At 45.1% G+C, this 17,386-nt stretch overlaps 1 protein-coding gene across 1 annotated transcript; it reads right to left on the bottom strand.

The window, feature by feature from the left end:
• Positions 1-1,164: 1,164 nt before the first annotated feature.
• LOC131271984 (glucose-dependent insulinotropic receptor-like) lies at positions 1,165-13,348 on the bottom strand. Its single transcript, XM_058273584.1, has 4 exons — positions 12,920-13,348; positions 11,041-11,175; positions 4,519-4,668; positions 1,165-2,888 (listed from the first exon to the last, which is right to left on the bottom strand). Exons 1-4 carry the CDS (start codon positions 13,176-13,178, stop codon positions 1,777-1,779), a joined length of 1,656 nt encoding a protein of 551 aa, XP_058129567.1. The 5' UTR covers positions 13,179-13,348; the 3' UTR covers positions 1,165-1,776.
• Between the last annotated feature and the right edge of the window lie 4,038 nt (positions 13,349-17,386).

Genomic DNA, 17,386 nt, shown 5'->3' with positions numbered 1-17,386 from the left:
CGAAGCGACGGCTTGTTGGGCTATAATTCTCCCCTCTGATACAGGTTGTGTCCTACCGGCATCCCGACTGGGACCTGCCATAATTAATTTATTTTATAATTGATGCAATCCACCGAGGACGATAATAAAACCATTCTCGAACGAAGCGGTCGAGCCGCGGGGGAAAGGGGCGGCTGGGACCGGCGAGCCGTACGCTCGATTTGTCTCCGCCAGGCCGCTCCCAGGGTCGACGAATAAGTCGGCGTGATGTGGGCGAATTGGTTCGCAGGAACTTTCTTTTTCCTCTGTAGGGGGACAGTCGTCTGCCGCGCTCGGAGTCTGGAGCAGCGTCGTCCCTATTATAACGAGCGAATGAATAATTAATACAGTTAATGCCCGAGATAAGTTGAGTTGTTTGCGTACGAATGGGCTGGTGCGTCGTAAGTGCGCCATCGCCATGGTGTGCCTACGAATGGAGCGAATGCGATGCAAATGGGGCCCTCGGATTCGAAGACTCGATTCCCCTCCTTCCCGGCAGCCGAACAGAGGGCGAACCGAAAGTTTCGCCACACTGCCGATGCAAATCAATAATTCAAACTGTCCAACTTTTCCTCCTAGGGGGACGGGGGAGCACGGAGCACGGTTTGATTGCCCGGAGTTGGGCCGGCAGCGTCAGGCTCGTTTGGCTAATGGAGGCGCCTAGTGGCGTGTAGCTTCATATAATGGCGATAGTGTGTTATCGTAATTGCCCTTCGGTAACAGAACCAACTCGAACGGTACTTATGCTTGTTTTGCCTAACAGTTGGATGGTTTTTCATCGTTAATCGTAAACAATCGCGCTCCAAACGAACGCATGATAACTAGGAGCAGCTTCGTTGCAAAAACTGTGCTCTTTATCCTTTTTTCTTGATACAGCATTACAACCATTATTATTTTAATTTTAGAAATAATGAATATCTATTCTCATCTTTAGTCGTGGCCATAAAACTTAACTAACAGATTGGTTGAATTCCTCTGTATATTTTTGTCTATAGCTTATATTTTTAATTTGTGTTTAGTACATTAATTTCTATGACTACACATAAGCGAAGACATTTCTTAAAATATAAATTGTCAAGAAGCAACCACCAAACCGATGTTGTGGATTCTCTACGATAAAATACTTAACGTCCATCGAGAGTCATTTTTCCTTTTGATTTTTGCTTCAATGAAGCTTTCCACTGCATTGCCAAACTAGGGTCGGCTGCATAATCTTCTCGAATCACAACCACGCCAGAAGCGCCCGAATCGTGGGAAATCGCCATTCGTATGATGCTTCTCGTAAACTGTACGCCAACCGTTGGCCCGTTCGTTGCGACGACTTGCGTTAACCACACTGGTACATGTGAAGTTAAATGGGATTTGCCATAAATTATGTCCCGTACATGGGTTGCGCGCCTTGCTCCATAACCGTCGCTAAGCACCATTGCTTCGCAAACTTGTCCTTGTTTTTTTGGGCGGTGGTAGAAGGAGGGACGGTTAAGGGTCTAAGGGGCGAGCGGCGGGTAACATACATTTTGGAGTACAGCAGATTTGGTGAACGTTTGTCTTCAAAGCCGAACGAGAGGACGTTGACAAGAACAATGGATCGTTGCGTTGATCTCTGGCTTTGATCTTGGCGCACAAGAGGCAAACGAAAAACTGGGATGGGAAATGTGGCGTGTACTCTTGTTTCCCTCGTTGTTCGAAGTTTCGTGCGCAGCGGAAATGACTCCTTTCCTGGCCATTGCGCCCGAGCGACCGGAACCGAGCGGAACCCTAGAGGCGTGTCACAACGTTCGGCAGCTCGACGTCGGTGTCGTCGGTGACGGAGAACTCCTGGTCGCTGCTCACCGGCCGTGCCGTCGCCCTTGAACCACGACCTTTGCGCGATGAGCTCCTCCCGATGACCGGAGTGGAGCCGACCACGGTGGTGGTGGTACGGCTCGATTGTCTTTGGCCTTCGGTGCTCCCGTTGGTGCTGAGCCGATTCACCGTGGAATCATCGGCCGTCGTCGATGACGATGCCGCACCGACCGCCGTCGCCGTCGACGCACCTTGGCGGGATGGTTTGCAGCAGCCCGAGCAGCAGCGCAACCGGCGGCCCGCCTTTGTCGCCAGCTTCTTCATGGACGAGCGGAAGCCGTTGTGCCACCAGGCGTAGATGATCGGATTGAGGAGGCTGTTGGCGAAGCCGAGGATGGCGAGCGGGCTGGCGATGGCGAACTGGAGCCCGCGGCACAGCGACTCGTTGGTGGCCGGATCGCACGCCACGTACATCAGGCTCGCGATGAAGTACGGGACCCACGTCACGACGAAGCTGCCCGTCGTGAACATCACCACCTTTATCGCCTTCCACTTGGTCGGGCTTTTGCTGGCGTTCGTGGTGGCGGTGCCGGGCGAGGTCGTTGTTGCCGGCGTCGTTGCCGTCGCCGCCGTCGTCGTCGACACTGCGGTTATGGTTGGTGCCGCGGGCGAATTGCCGTTCGCGTTGAGCGCCCGCTGAGCGGATTGCGAGCGTCCTCTGGCGGTGCAACAACGGGACTGCAGGCAGAGGCATCGACGGGCTCGGCCCACCTGCTCGTCCTCGCTCAGGCCCTGGTCCGTGTCGGAGAGGTTAGCCTGGGAACGGGTGCCCCCGCGGAACAATCGCAAATTGCCCGTCTGGACGCCCTGCAGCTCGCGGGATGCCTTCTTCAGCTGGTTGACACGACGCAGCGCTTTCTGCAGGATAATTCCGTACAGGATGATGACCAGCACGACCGGCAGGATACCGGTGACGGCCGTCAGGACCACCAGGGCCGGCGGTGCTAAACGGATGAACCAGCACGTCCGGCCTCCGTCGGTGTCTCCGCGCCATCCGAATGCCGGCAGGAATCCAATCGAAATACCTGCAGGTCAAGCAGATGAAATGCAGATGATTTTCCACAGCGGTCCGGGGGGTTAGACAATCGATGCCGATGCTAAAAGCGTACGGTGGGCAATGTATTCTGGCTTTCTAGCATCACAATGGTTGTGTTCAAAACTGTAAACGTTTTCTACTCAAATGATTGAATTGAACTATATGGTATCTATATTCTAAATCATCTTTTTTTTCAAATGTATTCATTTGCATTTGGTTTTAGTTAATAAATTCTAATACATTTTCAAAAGTCTATGTCTAATAGTTCCAAATTTAAAGATGTTAAAACACCAAACACCCTTTGATGCTCATACACATCAGTAGAGTAGACTTAATCGTCGACATCAGGCATTTAACCTGTGTGGCATGTACAAAAATTCTTCAAAAGCAGATTTGAAACACAATAATTATTCTAAGGGAAATGTGTTTTGCTATTTTTAGTTTTATATCCATGGTGCTTCAAACGCTAAAAGGCGCTAAATGCAACTTCATGTAATTGTTGACAGTATGTTGAAATATTCTAAATATTCTCTGGAATTACATTTTCATGAAGTATTACGTTGAGGGTCGTAAGGATCAATAAATATTATCCACATCAAAGACCATTAAAATGGTATCAGGAAATATGCATTATCCATTATACTATAATGCAATCTGATTGGAGTATTAAATTCGTTCTTACAGTCGTTGCCACCTATTTTTGTCTCTAACCCACCTATGTTTGAAATAGTTGATCGAATTCTGTCTCTATCGCATCTGACTTCTCTAACACGTCAGATTTGGTCTTGTGCTCTTCTGGTTTGGTTTTAGATTTAAATTTTGTGTCTATCTAAAAATTTGGTTATTTAGAATGATTGTTTGTACAAAACATTATTTTGTTCACAACATTATTGTCCACAAAACGGAAATGAAGTAAAATTATGCTTCAAAATTTAAAAAACATGTGGTAGCGGTTGTAAACAAACAAAACAAGTAATGTTTAGCAGCTTTGAACATAAGTTTATAGCCCCAAATTCCTCGTTTCTGTGCGGATTTGCACAAACCAAAATATACTCGGAGAATGGGTAAACAACCATGGTAATAAGCAGAAGTGAATTTTAAAGCATGAATGAATTAATTTTTATTGTTCGTACAGTGTCATATTGGAAAACCCTCTGTTACACTGTTTATTTTCATATTTACGGTAAGAGACGAAAACTGATGAGTTAGAGACAAAGTCAGATGCGTTAGAGACAGCATTTAATTAGATATTTCAAAGCTTGGTGCCTTAGAGACAACACCACTTGTTTTCGAGCTAATATTTAGTGGTAACTAAATGTTGAATGATGAAAATGTACCAACATATCTTTTAGATTTTTCTTGAGAATATTCTGTAAATCGTCCCTTTAAGTTTTAAAATTCCAAATTTGATTTTTGAGAGAATAAGCCAGTCAATTGGCATGTTGCTATCAGCGTTTTAGTTTACATATTAAACGATTGCAATATAAAGGAATACTCTTGTGATACTTCGAACCCTAATACCGTTGCTCACAGTTCGTTCCAGCATGGCGTCGGATGTAGATTTTTCCAAACATAAGCAGATGGTTTTGTTCTCCCCCATAATGTTCCTTTCAACGTACCGATGATCCACGTGAGGCCGATCAGGATGCGCGCTCGGGTGCGGTTCAGGTACCGCTGGTACTGCAGCCCGTACACGATGTACAGATAGCGGTCGATGGCAATCAGTCCCACGCTGTACACCGAAACCAGCGAGGTGGACACAATCAGCCCTGTGGAAATTGCGAATGAAAGTGAATAGATGAAACTGAATGCCGACACCATCTCCTCGGACTACTATGATGGGATATGTGCTCGGCTTCCTGAGCTCTTCCGATTGTTGCCCCGTGGGGAGGGGAAACGCTGACGGATTTCAGATTGTATTGCGGGTTGATTTGTAATTAAACTTCTCGCAGCGACGGTGGAAACCCAGCTGGAACGCCATTGCACCTTCTCGGGGAGTAAAATAAGCGCGATCACAACGCGAGCCACACGCTTCACCGATTATGGCGTTAAAATGGAGCCATGAGGGCAAAATGGTGGCGCTGCAACAATGTGTTGTGTTCCCTTTTCTCCGGTGTAGCTTGTCGGAAAATGTATCTAGGTCAAAGGTGTGGCACGTTCCCATTCCAACGACCGGTTTGGAAGGACGCTTTGCTACTTCCGGTACGTCGCTCGGAGTGTGTCCCAACAAGGATGACAGATTTAGATAATGTATCATTGGCAGGACTATTTCGCCCTCGTTTGCCCGTGAGTGTAATGTACACCGTGCGGTGGAATGTGTTGCCACCGAGCAAGATGGCAAAAAAGGGATTGTACAGGGGTACTTGAACGAGCACTTGTTAGCAGAATAATGTCCGTTGTGCAGCCCCGTTGGCATCCACCGGGAACGGGGCCGGTCGGTTGGCATCAAACCGAGGTTCGATTGGCATGTAACCACCGGTAGGCAATTAGGGTGAGAGCATGAGTAAAACAAGGATTGAGGAAGGATCCTTCGGGAAACGAGGAACGAGAAAAACGAGCCGTATCGGATCGATTGGATTACCCGCCATTGTGTTTAGCATTGATGATTCACCGTGGGAAAACCGGGAATGTACGTTATCAAATGGCAATTCACTGCAAAACGTTGCTACTCGCTACTAATTACTGTAACTATGTGGCCTAGCAAAGGGTGAATTGCAGAGACTGTTTCCGGTAAATGGTGTTGGTTCATGCCCAAAACGGACTATATACAGCCAGCACCGACTCGCCCCCGCTCACAGCTTGGAGAGGGAGTTTTTTCCCTTTCCTCGCGCCGTTGATGGATATTTAATGAAATGATTAGAGACCATTACCGGATGGTGCTGATGGTGATGGTGATGATGATGATGATTGGAAATTTTCAATTTATTAGCTTCACGGTGGCCTACGACAATCCGCTATGCCCGCGTAGTCATTGTCGGCGCTTTTTCCGGCACACTTTCTCCTCTAGGCTGAAGTTTTTTCCCGCACCGTTTCCATCTGTTTTCCAAACACCCGTCGAATGGAATTTTCCTTTTTCAGTACCGACACAGGAATGTTGCTGATATTGTCTTGCACCGGGGCACACACAACAAAGAATCCGATTCGGGCAAAAAATTAAATAGCTTTCCCTGTGTTTCCATTCGACATATGAGAAACATAACAAAATAAAAATGAAAATTGTTTTTCAGAGAGAGAGCGAGAGAGCATAAGAGGGAGGACATGGGAGAAACAAAAATATTGTGTGCATACCACGGCGTGCAACGGATTCGCATTGGTTGTCCCGATGCCGGGCCTCGGGAAACTGCAGTCGAAATAACCTAAAAAAGCAAACAAACGCGCCCTCGCACAAACAAACAGCGAGAAAAGTTGCGAAAAGTTTGCCTGCGAGCTATCCATTTGGAAAGTTGTCCGTCTACGGTGCGTTTTTTTACGGCAACAGGGGCGTCCCCGGAAGTCGCCGGAGGGATTTGTTGATTTAAAACAATTCGCAAGCGTTTAGGGAGAAGGGGGTGGACTTAGTCGGGAGCGAGCGAACAGGTGACAGGCTTGATTAGACAGGTTCCTAGCTAGAAGGGTTTAATTCACCTCCGATTTGGTTCGTTCGTCATGAATTTCCCTATTTCCAATTGCTATTCGATCGATCAAGTGATCGAAAGAGTTGTGAAATTAAACTAGAGATAGAGGGTGCATATATCTCTTGATGGATGACATGGGGTTGGAGGTGTGCGTCTGTGTTTTATGCTTCTCGTTGCTGTTGCGAAACGCCGCAAAGGTACAGTGCATGGGGCGTCGTCGGGTAATCGATGGCATACTTGGAAAATTGTTTGACGCACGCGGGTTCACCATCCGACGACACCGCACAAAGTCGCACCGTGTCGGAGGTCTCGGTGTTTTCCTTCCTCCAGGGAAGTTTTCCACCCCACTCATCAGCACCCGATACCTCATTACCCCTTTCAGGGTCCGTCCATCGTCTCAAACCGTCTACCAACTCGCTTATATTCATGTGCTAATGGTCCCTTAAAGACTTTATTCGATAAGTTTCGTCGGTCACGAAGCTGGCTGCTGTTGGGTTCGGTCTGGCGGAGGGGGGGGGGGGGAACGGAACGGGGAAGACATTCCATGCAGACGTACCACACATACACCCACACACACACACACACACGCCCTGGATGTGCTGAAAACTTTCACAGCATGTCATTTTGCATCGCATCCTTCGGCTGTTTATGATGTCGGTTTGGACTATGGACTATGCAAATGCTGCCAATGATGATGAGGCGGAGGCTTGATGAGCCCGTCACCAAGAAACCTTCCTCCTTCCTCCATGTCTCGCATATGGTGGGTGGTGAATGTTCCGTCTGCTTTGGTTGGGTTTTGAAAGTTTCAATGCAAACCACCACCACAACCAGAAGTCTCTCTAGCCTTCCTTAACCAATTGGGTTCGGGTCGCGCCAGCTTTCCTGAGCCAGATGAAATATGTCCGTGTGGGCGAAACGCTTGCGTGTGTGGCTGTTCTTTGTTGGAAGAGTCGCTCCAGCGGCGATGCACTGGTCTCGGCGAAAAAGATGCGATCCGAGGCTAATTAAGAGCCGTAATTTGAAATAATTAATCAAACTACGACGCACGTCATATTTCATTTGCATATTCCGCCCCGGAGCCTGGAGCGTTCGAGATGAGGAAGGCTAACGGATGGCGGATGCTAATGTGCCAGATTCTGCCTTCTGCCACGGCGTCCTCGACGTATCACAGTCGTAGCGGTAGCTGGTCTGGCGGTGAGTACATATTTTATGCGCTAACTCCGGTGACATGGCTTTTCTTGCCACATGCGCCGCACTCGTACGTTCGTCTTCCGCATGGCGCTGGTGGAGGCGGGGAAGAAAATTAGGACCGGGCGACGATAGAGCGACGACTCCGGGGAACTCCGGGACGAGTGAACCAGCGAACGACTCTATGAATAATTGCTCTTTCCGCGTGCGAAAAGCGTTCGAGGGTAGGTGTGCGCCTGCAGAAAATGTACCGGGCGCTCGCGGAAAAGCTCGTAGTGCAGTGCGGAAGTGGGCCCACATCCCGACACATGCTCAAGCCGGCGGGGGAAAACACGAACACGTCGCGAAGAAATAGATAGATTAATTCATTAAATCTCATCTCCGGGGTGCCGGGCGAGAGTTGGGATCGCGGCAGAGATGCTGCTTTTCCGGGACGAAGTCTTCAGCTCGCGCGTGTCACGTTTCATCCGTTGACGGTGGGAGGCTTTTTTTCCTCTTCCTTCCCCACACCAACCTGAGGCCGGTTGCAAAGTGGAGTGATATATGCGGGTGATACTTTTTATTTGACATGTTGTGCCCGATGCGGCGGAGACACATTCGGTGCCAGGGGAAACGGGTCCGGGTCGCCTTAGAAGCGCGCACACTTTTCATGACAAATTCATTTCTCACCACCTCCTTCAAAGTGCCGGAAGCAGCAGGCAACCCTTGCCGGTGGGAAGGGGCGTATATAGGTGTTATCATATGCTTGAGAGCTTAATCCTTGCCGGGGCGGGTTTCCGCAAAGCGCAGAGGCCCTTCACATAATTTCGTCCCGTCCCGGTGCTTAGTATCGGTCCCCCGGGGGGACGCGGAGAGGCCGCGGAGTTATTCATGGTAGCGCCCAAATTGCCCCCGAACATGTTTATTTCATTTCGAGCGAAAGACATACCCGGCCGCATAAATAAGACTTATAATGTGCCGTGCAGGAGCAATTGAAGTTGGAATTGTGCTGGCGGCACGGAAAACATTTTACCGCGCCTCTAACCCATCTGCAGGTATGGCGAGTAATGGGCGAGCTGGTATTAGTCCGCGTTTGTCGTGAACTGAACTGAGCGAAACCGTATCCAGCTTAAGGTAGACAGGTGAAATACTCCTCTTATAACATGCTTAATTCTAATATTAGCCACAATGTATAGTCACGAATAAGGATACGAGGATTCCATATACTTCTAGGTTTTGATTTAGATCTAGACCAGTAGTGTCAAACTCAGATGACCTTGCGAGCCGCATTTTCTCCCAAAAAAGGTTTGCGGGCCAAAGCGTAGCATTGGTTGAATTTATGAAAATAGATTCTTATCAGTGTGCTTTTAACTAAACAATTATGATTTATACTTTGTGCATTAAAATACTTCGTATCAATTTTCTACGAATCATATCCAACTTTTCATTATCACGACAACATAGGGCGGAGGACAAGTGCAAGGGTTTTGAGACAAACAAATATAATAATGTTCATGGAGTACAACGCTGCCGAACTCCTACTTAAATTATAGATGTTTAGCTTGTAATTGGTTGTAATTATTTATTATTATTTCAACTTTTACTTATCGAAACTCTCTACCAAAAAGCAGCACAATAGCATTTGATTGCAAATTATGTTTAAAGACAATTGACATGATTTCGTTAGAATTTGGAAAACGATTGCATGTCTTCAATGCGCTTACAACGGAGCTCATGTTGCTCGCCGTTTCCAATGAATGAAAATATTTTCTAAAACAAATTTTAAGGAAAAATTTACATGAGCGTGTATTAAAGTGTATTCTGTAAAAATCCTTATTCCGAATTATTCAAAATTAAATTAAATTAGTAGCAAACATTCAATCTATTATTGGGAAACAGCTTTTTATGTTGAGCAACTTTTTTTTACAAAAGAAGCAGAACTAATATCACGGATAACTAACGATCATATTTGTTGTATCGAACACAGATGCAATATTATAAAAGGGAACTACACATTACTACACATCTGCATTTTCATTGCGGAATCTCTTGTAGTTCATCACATCTGTGTTAAACCCTTGCTCATGTCCACCGCCATATGTCGGCGTGATGGGGATCAATGGTGAGTGTGATTTTCTCTTAGAAATTGTATAAAGTGTACGGTGGTTCAGTTCTCTTACACGAATGCAATTCACAGTTCGTGGAACCACGCTACAAAAAAACTAGACAGTCAAACGAAAGCCAATGTTAAGGATTTAACTTTTTACTTTCCATGTATTGTTTCAAAGGGGTCGAGGGCCGCATCCAACGTTCTTGTGGGCTGGAAGTTTGACACCTCTGATCTAGACCTTTAATAATACTTGGCTAAATTGGTGGTGTAAAATTTTTTTTTTTACATTTTGTATCAACCCTCCGGGGGATTGACAACCGGTCCGACAGAATTTCCAATACTAAATCTAATTCAATTTAGAAAAGTAGAAAAACAAACAAAATAAGCCGATACTTGCATTGATTTTGTCCCTGAATAAGGCAGGGCAGTTCATTCGATTCGACTGGCTTTTAAGGACGTGGAAACAAAGTTTAAATAACATAAACGTATTTTGGAGTCTCCTTAAATTGTATGGATGTTGACAAGAAGTGTGGAAACAACACCGTATGGTAGATACGGTTCGAGAATGGAGGTATTTTTGTATAACGCAGACCATCGGTATGTCCAGCATCATGAGTTTCGCGTCCGACGGAGGATTCCCAGCCGAATAATCCTATCGCCATTTCGCATAAAATATTTATGGCGATTGGATAGAGATTGCTTCAATCAACGATTAATTGACTGTAGCGCGCCGTCCATCTCTTCCCCACCGTTCTGCGTCCCACAAACCGTGGGGCGACGGTGGAGTTCCTCTTGCTCGCTTTCTCCGGCGCGCGACAGTGTGGGTAAATTGGTGCGATTAAATAATATGCTAAATAAAAGGCAAACAAATAAATAAATGAGCATGGAAAGCAACAGCGCGGAATCGATTGCACCGCGAGTTGTGCAACCGCAGCCCGGGCAATGAAATATTTTATTGTCGCTGAATTTTTCATTTCACGCGACGATAAATCCCGAACGGAATCCGCGCGAGCTCGATCACGTGCCCACCGTTTTGTATGTACGTGCGCACGGCTGGGCCGTCAGCTTGGCAGGATCCATCGATGCCATAAGCTTCGGCGAAAACGGTGATCTCATTGCGCTAATGCGATAATGTGGCCCCCATCGGTCATCGGTCAATACGGTTCATGGTGGGCGCCATGTATTCGTTCACGGACGGATCAGGGGGCACGCGCAAGAGGGCGGAGATGAGAAGTGGGAAAGTGTTTTACCTATCATCAGCGCACAGTTGTCCTCGCCGTGCAGCTCGCGGGGCGCGTACTGGCCGTAGAGGACCGCAAAGCCAGTCAGCAGATCGGAGACGGCCACGTTGCCCAGGAACATGTAGGTGGTGTACGGTTGTTGGCCTGCAAATGGAAAGCGGAACAGCGTTGTGTTAGCGCGGGAAGTGTGGTTTGGGCGGTCGCATTTTAGGAAAATCAACTGGGCGGGCCTCGAGGAAAACGTGCAGTTCCCGCCGCCGGGGGAATTCGAAGGCAAATCCGTTTAGCCTTTAAATCATTTGAAAATCGTTCTCGGACTTTCGCACACCTGAACCGGGTTTCGAGCGGGCGTAAACTCGAACCGTATCAAACCGAACGATATTTCAATTTACATGTTAAATGTGGTGCACAAGATACAGCTTCCGCTGTCTCATCAACCATCAGACCAAGCGTTCAGACTTGGGAACCTTTAAATAAACAGCTATTGGTTGTATATTTAAATGTTTAACGCACATCAAAAACACATTTTTGCATTTGTCAATTCACCTTATTTATTTGCATAAATAAAGGCAAAAATATGTAGCCATTTGTTGTTTGTTCGTTTTGTTTTTTTTTGTTTCAATTTAAATTACATTTTTTATGTACAATCGAGGACTCGGGAGAATCGTGAAGAAAATGCCTGATAAAAGATCTCATGGTTTTGATATTTCTGGTTCCAGTTTGTGTCCAGTGGTTAAAGAAAAATAAAATCCAGAATGAAATTAGTTTGTTGGTCGATGTCTTTTCGAGCTCAAAATGGTTGTATAAAAAGATCATCCAAGCCTGATTTTGAATATTTTGGTCAAATTTTTCTCTAAGCCATTGAATTTCAAATCAATTTTCAAAATTACTCTTGAAATCAATCGAGTGATAATGGAAAAGTAAGGGAAAATTTTGGTGTGCATTGAATATACTAAAATAATAAAAGCCTAAAATAAAAAATGAATAAGTGCTGAAATAATATTAATGGATTCGTTTGGAATTGGATCATAAATTCAACAATCTGTTGGACACCAATTATCTGTTCACGGGATATATATTTTATGATGAGATTTAACTCACAATTCCCTTGATCCTTTTAGAATCATAATTAAAGTTTTACAGAACATGCATTGTGTGCAAAACAATTGACGAGAACTCATCACGCCTGAGCAAAGATGATTCTATTCTATTTAAATTTATTCAAGTTCGACGTTATCGTTTTCAAGATCCCTAATTGATTTTTTCGATTGATGAGATTCGCAAAAATTTGAACATAAGCTGAGCTCATCGACATAAAACTTTGAACACACAAATTAACCGCTTTGGGAAACACTGAATATCTATTTTCCTAGCGCTCGATTGTCGGTGGTGCGAAAGATATTCTGAAACTTTTACAACGTTCTCAGAGCACTCAAATCATTCATTTTAATTTCATTTGTATGCACCAATTTGAAGTGCTTTATCAAAAGTGGAAGAAAGTTCTGGGATGTGGTGGCTATGCTAGGTTGCTTGGTAAAATCACCCATACTACCGGCAAGCACTAATTCCGAAAACCTTTTACCCAATATGCAAACAAAAGGCAATCAAGCCATAGGTTCCCAGTAAATTAGCATCGTTTTTCAAACCAAGTCCATGCCAACCCACTCGATTCCACCGGCAACGAGACTGTCTGCTTATGATGAACCGGGTGGGAGCGGGAAAGTGAATGAATTTTTCTTCGATTCTTTCTTGGTGAAATCTGCCTTCAGCCAAAATCAGCTTAAGAAGGATGAAAAATAGCAATTTAGAGATTGTGTGCTCACGATGATTTCCACGAACTGAGCCACCGCACGATGGGGAGAAGCTGGACGTATCCGCCTGGACCTACCTTTCCGCAGCAGCAGCACGCTGGACACCACCACAATCAGGTTGAGTATTATGATCACCGACCCAAGCATCGGTATGAAGATGTCGTACAGCAGCAGTGTCGTCTCCTCGGCCGCGCTCAGCGTCGTGGTGGATTCGGTGGTGGTAGCCATCGGGTCGAGCCACCAGTCCGTTGCCACCGGTGTCTGGGGTGGCCGAATGTAGTAAAAGTATCGTATTCGCTCGTAATCATCATAATTCTGCACCTGCACTTTCACCATTCCTTCGCGATGGCCCGAGGACGTTGCTACGTTCTAGTTCGTTTTCTTCCAACGAAGGAATCTAATCTCCGCCAGCAAGAGCTTAGGCTCGGATTTCCCGAGCAATGGTTCACTTATTTTTGACGAATGTAACAATTTTGAACTTCAAACCTCTCGTAACCGCCCTTACTCACTCGCTCGGCCCATCGCGGCCCACAAAGCTGGCGTTCTTGAACCTACCGCCACCCCCTAGACCTTTGCACGGGGGAGGTGTGGTTTGCGGAAACCGGCACTGTCGAGAGAAATTTAAAATTGAAATCAAACATTAATTGCTGCCGGACGTAAATGGTTTGCTTTTCGGTGCTGACAGCTTGCTTCATCGATGGATGGTAGGCTCCAGTGGTGGAGAGTGTCCGGGACGTATGCTTTCAATGAATAATGATAGGAAAAACATGCCTCTCTATGTGGTGTGCGTTGTTGTTGTATGTGTGTGTGTATTTAGTGAATGGTTTCAGGGATAGATGGTGAAAGGGATAGCAGAATACATTTTGAAAATTTTGGTGCAGACGATCGATTCCAACATCCGGACGACTTCGTCGGGCTCGGAGGGGCTACCGGAGGCCGGGAAATGGCATTTGGATTGAGTGCTTGAGTGGCGTGCACATGCACTTTTCATCGACCAAACGGGCCAACCAGGGAAGGGACGCTCGGTTCGGGCGTCTGCAGTGAAGTGTGTTTCCGTTTGTGTTTGCATAAAAGTGTGATTTCTTGTACCCCCGCCGCGCTTCATTTCAGCACTTCATTTGTTTCGGCTTCTACCCGGCTTCAAGCTGCTTCTGGTACGGGCATGGAAAATGCTGGGTGGCAGAGAACCACCCATCGCACCCTCCACCGCATCCGATGCTCGATGCACTCACAGTTCGGTCTTGAAGAGGATGAAAATTTAATTAAACGAAAATGAAATAACGACCAGAAGCCGGTTCTTCGAGTCTTGCGGTGCGTGAGAAAAGCTCGGCAGGAAGCAAGGTCGAGAATGGGAACGGTCCGATGCTGAAAAGATTGCAGTCGGACCGACGGAAATGGTCATTTTACAACTTAATGCCGAGCCCAGCTTCGGCGTCGAAGAAATGGCGCACACAAGGTGCCGGCCGCCGGAACCGGATCCTTAATGAGCCGATGAGTGGGCACGGCAAGAGTTGCCAAGTTTACGTTTTTGATTAAGTTCCTTGCAGTGCAGTGAAGTCGTTAGCAGGCCAGAAGGGTGCACACTCGATGGAACTTGGCTGGAAACTGGTGGTGCGATTACTTACAGTTCGGTCGGTGGCGGTCTGACTCAGTTTTTCATATGTTTCCTCGCAAACATCTGCTCGCCAGGAGTGATCTCGTAGCGATTTAAAGAAGCGTTTTAGTGCTTCGTAAAATGGTTTGTGCATGTAAACGTATGTTAACATGATAATAATGTTTGTTGGAGAAGTTTGAGCTGAAAATTGACTCCAATTCTTCCAAGTTGGTTTCACACCGCTTAACACGTTTCTAGTGCTTTCTTCGTGTATGTTTACTTCCCAGACCATTTATTGCCAAACATGAAAAAGTGTTGCAATTATCTTTGATCAAACTACTCCTATGAAGGGGGTAGCATTGCTCCAGAGGCAGATCAATCTATACCGGGCCCCCAACCGGGACCCTACACACCGCCCACCCTAGGGTCCTATACCAAAGCTCACAGTCAGCCTTGTTTGATTTATAAAAGCTTTTGATGCTTTTTATATGTTTGCAGCATTGTTACATAATTACCCTCGGAAATTTTCAATATTCACCTAAGCGTTTTTTTTAAAATTCCATCGCTTGTTGCCGTTCTTGCTCTTTTATATAACTTAAAACATTTCTTGGAAAATATTAGGAGAAGTATCTAAAATAATGCTTTAGTTTATGGCCGCTTTAATTTCTTCAATAATTTTTATTTAATGTCGATTTTGATTTAATTTTTAATCACTTCTTTAAATTCATAATTATATTTTGTTATTGTGGAAATGTTATTCAAATATTGAAATTTCTCATACTCATATTGGCAATCTACATAAGTTAAAATTTCGCTTCCGAATCGTGCTGTTCATTATGGATTGTAAATCCTAAATCAAGACTGCCTAATTATGTCATAATGTCAAGTACACTTTTAATAATTCCCTTTAATTTATGTAATTTTTTTCTTCTTACATATAAAAAGAGATCTTTCGATTTTTCTTGGTCACACAATAAGTGGCACAACAAATGGCTTTCTAATTATTGAATCTGTTGATTAATTTCGTCTGCGTTGAGGACAATAATTCGCGGAGGTAACATAACACACGTTTACTGGTGGCTCGTGTACCGCAGGCACTTTGAGTAATACGAAAAGTTCAGACCAAACGCAAACATAGCCAAACGAAACATAGTCTGCCAAAATTTTAACACGTTCCGTACCGCGTCACCCAAATATGGGTGACAGCAGTTCTAGTTCTAAAAAGTTTTTGACCCATAAACAAATGAAAATGCAACATAAAAATGATTGTAATATTTTATATAAATATTTTGGGAAGCTAAGTTTTTGCTTGGCCTTTGAAAACAATCGGTTTAATAAATTTTATAAACAAATTGTAATTAGAAAAATTGTACTAAAAATTGTGCTAAAACGCTTGGTACGCAACGTGTTAAAGATGAACATTGATAATGAGACATTGATAATGAGAACATGGTTGATCTCGCACGCAGTTCATTTGAATGTCCGTTGTTGACGTAAGAACCCAAATGAAAAATAGAAAAGCGTGAATTATAAGTGATCAACAATATCGGTAGTTTCTTTTTCGGTCTATTCAGCCCGGTGCCCCTAAAGCTCTCGTCTCCCGCGGCCGCTCATTCCGTTCTTAGGTAGAGATCCGCCTTGGCATTACTCAGTTTTATTTGGTTACTAGCAGGTTTTTATTCACATTCACATTGCAAGCTGTTTGAGTCAATAGCTTTTTGCAAAATTTGGGAAAACGTAGTTTCTCTTATGCTTTTGACCCGACAAATGATGTTAATTCTATGATGATTGATCATTAAATTAAATGATTTTAAGTTCAATTCATTAACATATTCCAGCGTGATAAATGATGAATGTTGATGAAATAGAAATGGACTGCTTACAAGCGTATAAAGAACCCTTGCCCCTAAATACTGAATTTTATACTTCTAAATACTTCGATTTCATTGCAGAAGTGTGAAATTAATGAAGGTGTGGATTTAGCGTTTCAGTACCGTCGATTGATATTTTTTAAACAAAATACTTCCTCGTAGGTCCGTTTCCCTAACATTAATGTTATAACAACCGGTAACTAACGATAAAAGAGTTCCTTTTTATTTTATATATTATGCGTCAAATAATGTTGCTACGTTTCAATTGCATAATAATAGTAAATAGTCATGAATGGTTGATTGTGTAGAGAATGTGAAAATAATAGTGCTTCAAAAGAATGCAAAAAGTGCATTCGTTCTCAAGTCATGCGTTACGTGTGGACTTGATCGTTGATATTTGGTGCAACTAAATGTCACTTGTTCGTTTGCAAAAGCATCAAAAACAGAAATCTCACTCACAAAACATGGTCCCGGAGTTGTTAAATCCCGTCTGTGTCTGTATGAGAACTGGGCGGCTACACGAAAAACGTGCTCATTTCGGTTGCCCGGTATCCATCGTCAACTTCATGGTAGTGTCGCCCGTGCCGCACAAAAGGATTGTACTGTCTTTTTGCTAAATCCGTGCAAAATAATCGAGAGACAAGCAAACTGCTTGCAAATACGCACTTGTATGTCGTAAAGAAGCACACCGAATGGGATGCCGGAGCACAAGCAGACGACAGCCCGGACAGCGTAAGCGATCTTTCGCAGCCCGGTTTCAGCGACGGTTGGCCTTGGCAAAAGGTCCTAAATAATCCTTGCCGTGCCCGGAGCTTCGCCGAATGCTGACTCCAGGCTGTGGTTGTGCCGGTCGGATGCAACTGTGCAGAACGCGCGGCTTGAGAATGAAAAACAGGAAAATACCCGAGCAAACGAAATTGCTTCTAAAATTGCTCCTCCCCATCCCAATTCCTCGTACTCAGATAATTTCCCAATCAGTATGCCAACAAGAAACAAAAGCCCCGGCCCGGGTGCGGGTCTGTGCAGTCGAAAGAACCAATTATTCCCTCGCACTGGCGGATGCTTGGGTTACGGCTTGG

This window comes from Anopheles coustani, chromosome 3 (assembly GCF_943734705.1).
Source record: "Anopheles coustani chromosome 3, idAnoCousDA_361_x.2, whole genome shotgun sequence".
Lineage (NCBI taxonomy): Eukaryota > Metazoa > Arthropoda > Insecta > Diptera > Culicidae > Anopheles > Anopheles coustani.
This window is presented reverse-complemented; position numbering and strand designations above follow the sequence as displayed.